Source organism: Onychomys torridus, unplaced genomic scaffold, assembly GCF_903995425.1.
Source record: "Onychomys torridus unplaced genomic scaffold, mOncTor1.1, whole genome shotgun sequence".
Taxonomy (NCBI): domain Eukaryota; kingdom Metazoa; phylum Chordata; class Mammalia; order Rodentia; family Cricetidae; genus Onychomys; species Onychomys torridus.
The window spans coordinates 1-3870 of record NW_023413739.1 but is presented as its reverse complement, the minus strand read 5'-3'; the positions used below and the strand labels follow the sequence as shown (position 1 = coordinate 3870).

Below are 3870 nucleotides of genomic sequence, written 5' to 3'. Positions count from 1 at the left end.
TTATATGTGGGGGACACGACTTAAAGAAAACGGCGACCTTCCACCGTGTGGGTTCCTTGGATAGAACTCATGCACCGTTAACCCACCAAGCTGTCTCGTGTTCCTGTACAGACTCCCCCTACTCTCCCAGTGAGTGAGAATAGGACGAATATGTCCACTACCCAGAGTCGAGAATAATACCTAGTTTAATACATATTAGAGAGAGACTGATTAAGCTCATTAAGTATTAGTCAAATGTATAAGTCATTCCCTAAGGTCTAAACACCACCGCTCAGTCTTTGCAGCCTGGGATTCAAGAATCCAAGACCCACACCCAACGGTTGAAAAGATCTCCTTCCGTTGGACACACCTGCAATCCATTGTGCGGTTTAACATTTTTTAAGGCTTAAACTACGAAGCTCCGAAAAGGAGAGGCGGACAGGGAAAAGGAGGTCACGGAAGAGGGTGCTTCCGTGTTTTCTGCTAAATCCCTTCAGGGACTCGGTGCGTTGCCCGGGTTCGTGCCTCGGCCCCTTTAAGGAGCGTGTCCTGGGCGGAGAGGGCGGAGCCAGGTACCGGAAGTCGCCGGCGGCGCGGGCCTCGGAGCCGAGTGCTCTGCCTGGCTGCGGCTACCACCTCGGGCTGGTCCCCGAGGGGTTCGGGGTGTGTCCCCCGCCGCGTCCGGGGCGCCTGGACGGTGCCCCCGCCTCCCTGCGGCTCCGTGAGGCCCCGCCGTCCGCTGCAGGCCACGGGCCCGCCCCTCCACCCCTGGCGCTCGGTGGCACTCTGCGATCTGGCACCAGACAGCCCCGCGCGTGCTGACCCCGCGTCACCCGCGGTCCCTGGTTCAGGTCGCCGCCCGCCCGGGGCCCGGCCGGGCTTAGGCAGCGGCCCTTGGAGGGGGCGGGGGTCGGTCCGTCTTATCCTCGCCTCTGCCGGAGCATCTCCACAAATGGCTGCTTCTTAAGTAGAGGGCAGCCGCCTAGGCCTGGGGGCCTGGCGAGGATGGTAACCCTCTGGCGTCTGTCGGTCAGGGTCTGCTTGTCACACTTCAGAGGCTTTGAGTTCGGGAAGGAACTTGGCCTTTCCAGACCCCTGGGGTGCTCTCGCAATGCCAGACTATGTTGGTTTCTGCTGGGTACTTTGCCCAAATTTATCTCAGCCCAGGGGAATGTTGGAGAGGGGGCGTCTGGCAGCTTGTGCCAACGAAAGACCCACTGGAGTGACCTGGCTGAAAATGGACGCGTGGAAGTGACCCAAGCAGGGCCTCTGGCCCGTGTCTTACTGTGTCTCCGCCTAGGGCTCCGCGCTGGCGTTCTCTTGGCGAAATTCTTGCCCCTCCTGGTCTTGTACCCTCTCACCTACCTGGCTCCTAGCGTCTCCACCCTCTGGCTCCACCTACTTTTGAAAGCCACAGAGACCTCGGGTCCAACATATATCAAATTGGGCCAATGGGCCGGCACCCGGCGCGATCTCTTTTCAGAGGCTTTCTGTGTCCAGTTCTCCAAGCTGCATGTCCAGGTGACCCCCACCCTTGGGCCCACACGGAATGCTTACTCCAGCAGGCATTTGGAGAGGACTGGGGCAGCCTCCTCTTTTTTGATACCCAGGAACCTGTGGGTTCAGGTTGTGTGGCACAAGTGTACAAAGCATTCGCTAGCACTGCCTTGCTGGAGGACAGAATCTGGAGACTCGGGGACCTCTCTGTCTCACAGCTGTCCTCAGGAACCGGGGCAGTCGGGATGCAGAGACAGCCCTTGTCGAAGGAATGGAAGCCTTCAGAAAACCTTGCCGATGAAGCATTTCTAGAAAAGCTGCTGCTCCCTAAAGCTGACCTTGTTAGGTCAGAAGTGGACACCTCTCAGGTTCCTGGCCCTCCGCCTAAGTCAGATCACCTCATCCCCGTAGCAGTGAAAGTAAGTGTTCTCACAGCCTCAGTCTGGGGCACCCCATCTTTGATCAACCTACCTTGCAAGTCTTTGATGAGCTATCCTGGTATAGGACCCAAGTCTAAATACGAAGTATGAAATTCATTTATAGCACACACACCCTTATGCATGTAGACACGTGTATTTCTTGCAATATTTTTAGTGCCACCTTTGTTAGGACTTCAACCCATCCCCTGAGGTCAGATTTGGAATTTTTCACTTTTTAAGGTCAGTCCTTAAAAAGTTTCTGATTTGGGGCTATTTTCAGTTTTGGGTTTTGGTTAGGGCTGCTCAACCTGTATTCTGGTTAGCTCAGCCAATGCTTGTTAAAGGTAAACTGTTTCATATTCCACTCCCCAGTGAGGATTGCACCTAGGGTGGAATCAAATTTAGTTCACACAAGCTAGGCCACTGAGCTATAATGTGAGGCTTCTTCATTCTACCTTTTGTTTGGAGACAAGAACTTGCTAAGTTAGTTTCCCAGGCAGGTCAGGGATCACCAGTGCTACTAGGCCTCCAGGCTCAAGTTGTTCCCTTTTCTTTTACTTTTTTTTGGGGGTGGGTAGTGGTGGGGTGGGGTGGTGGTGGTTTCTTTGGTAGAGTCTTACTCTGTAGCTCCCTTGGTCATCCTGGAGCTCACTAGGGTAGACCCCAGAGATCTGCCTGCCTCTGCCTCCCGTGTGCTGGGGTTCAAGGTGTATTCCTCCACAATAAGCCCAGGTTTCATTTCCTGACTTTAGGGAGTGGTGGTGTGAATAGTCTGAGGGAGGGAAAAAGAAAAAAAAAAAACAAACCCAACTTGGGTTTTGCTACTTCTGGGGAGGAGGGACTACTACCCAAGAGCATCGTGGGTATTGTGTTACTGCCCTTTGTTTTGAGGAGAGGCACTCGGGTTCTTTTGAAGGTGGGAGCCAATGCTCGGTAAAATGCTCTCTCCTGATTCTGTCTTGTCTCATGGTTCTTTCTGGCAGGTGTTACACCCTGGCCTGCTCACTCAAGTGTACATGGATTTACAGCTGATGAAGATTGGCAGCCAAGCCCTGGGGCTTTTACCAGGAGTCAAATGGCTTAGCTTGCCTGAGATTGTGGAGGAATTTGAGAAGCTCATGGTCCAACAGGTGACTCCTTCTCTCAGCTGTAAATAGCACCTCCCAGACTTCTTGCCATTAGCAGATACTCAGGAACAGGGGAATGGGTAGGTAATTTCCCAGCATGTCATGCAGAGCATGATCTGTTTGTTAGTCAGGGTGGGTAATGCTAGCTGATGAAACAAATGGCCCAGTCCCAGCAGTTTCATATGGCTAGGCTATTTCTTGAGGGAGACGGAGCTCTCCCTTGGAGTGGCTTTAGGACCCGTTTTCTTTTCAAGATTGGCTGTGCCAGTCCCAACTGGGAAACCAGTGCTGCCTGTCACCACAGAGGCCAGTGGAGAGAGACTTTACATTTTTTTATTTTACATTTTATTTGTGTGTGTGTGTGTGTGTGTGTGTGTGTGTGTGCGCGCGTGTGCGTGCGCGCACGCAGATGGGTAGGCATGTGCATATGTGTATGTCAGAGGACATCTTTGAGGAGTCGGTTGTCTCTTCCACAGTGGGTCCTTGAGACTGGGACCCCCATGGCAAGTGTTTCTGCCCATGGAGTCATTTCACTGGCTCAGAATTGAATCTTTAAATTGTGCTTTATTTAGAGAGCCTGTGGTTTGAGATGGTAATAGACTAACATCCTTTAAGAAACAAAAAGACCCGCCTTACATATTTTCTCCAGTTAGCAGGCTTCCTGGGGCTGGCTGGGAGTCGGGAAACAAAGGCGCCATTCAGTCCTTTGGCTACAGTTTTGAGGCTTGTGCCTCTCTGGCGACCGTCACTTGCTCTCTTCCTGGTTCTCTGGGTATCTGAGGTGGGGCAGTTCTAGAAACACCAGCTGTGTAGTGTCCACAGTTATCAACCTTGTGCTTCTCCGGGAC

The 3870-nt window shown here is 52.9% G+C and overlaps 1 protein-coding gene across 1 annotated transcript; it reads left to right on the top strand.

The window, feature by feature from the left end:
• The first annotated feature begins 961 nt into the window (after window positions 1-961).
• LOC118576459 (uncharacterized aarF domain-containing protein kinase 2-like) lies at window positions 962-3100 on the top strand. Its single transcript, XM_036176703.1, is given in 3 exon segments — window positions 962-1501; window positions 1504-1895; window positions 2879-3100. Coding segments are annotated over 3 exon segments (1083 nt in total). The 5' UTR covers window positions 962-984; the 3' UTR covers window positions 3053-3100.
• Window positions 3101-3870: the final 770 nt, after the last annotated feature.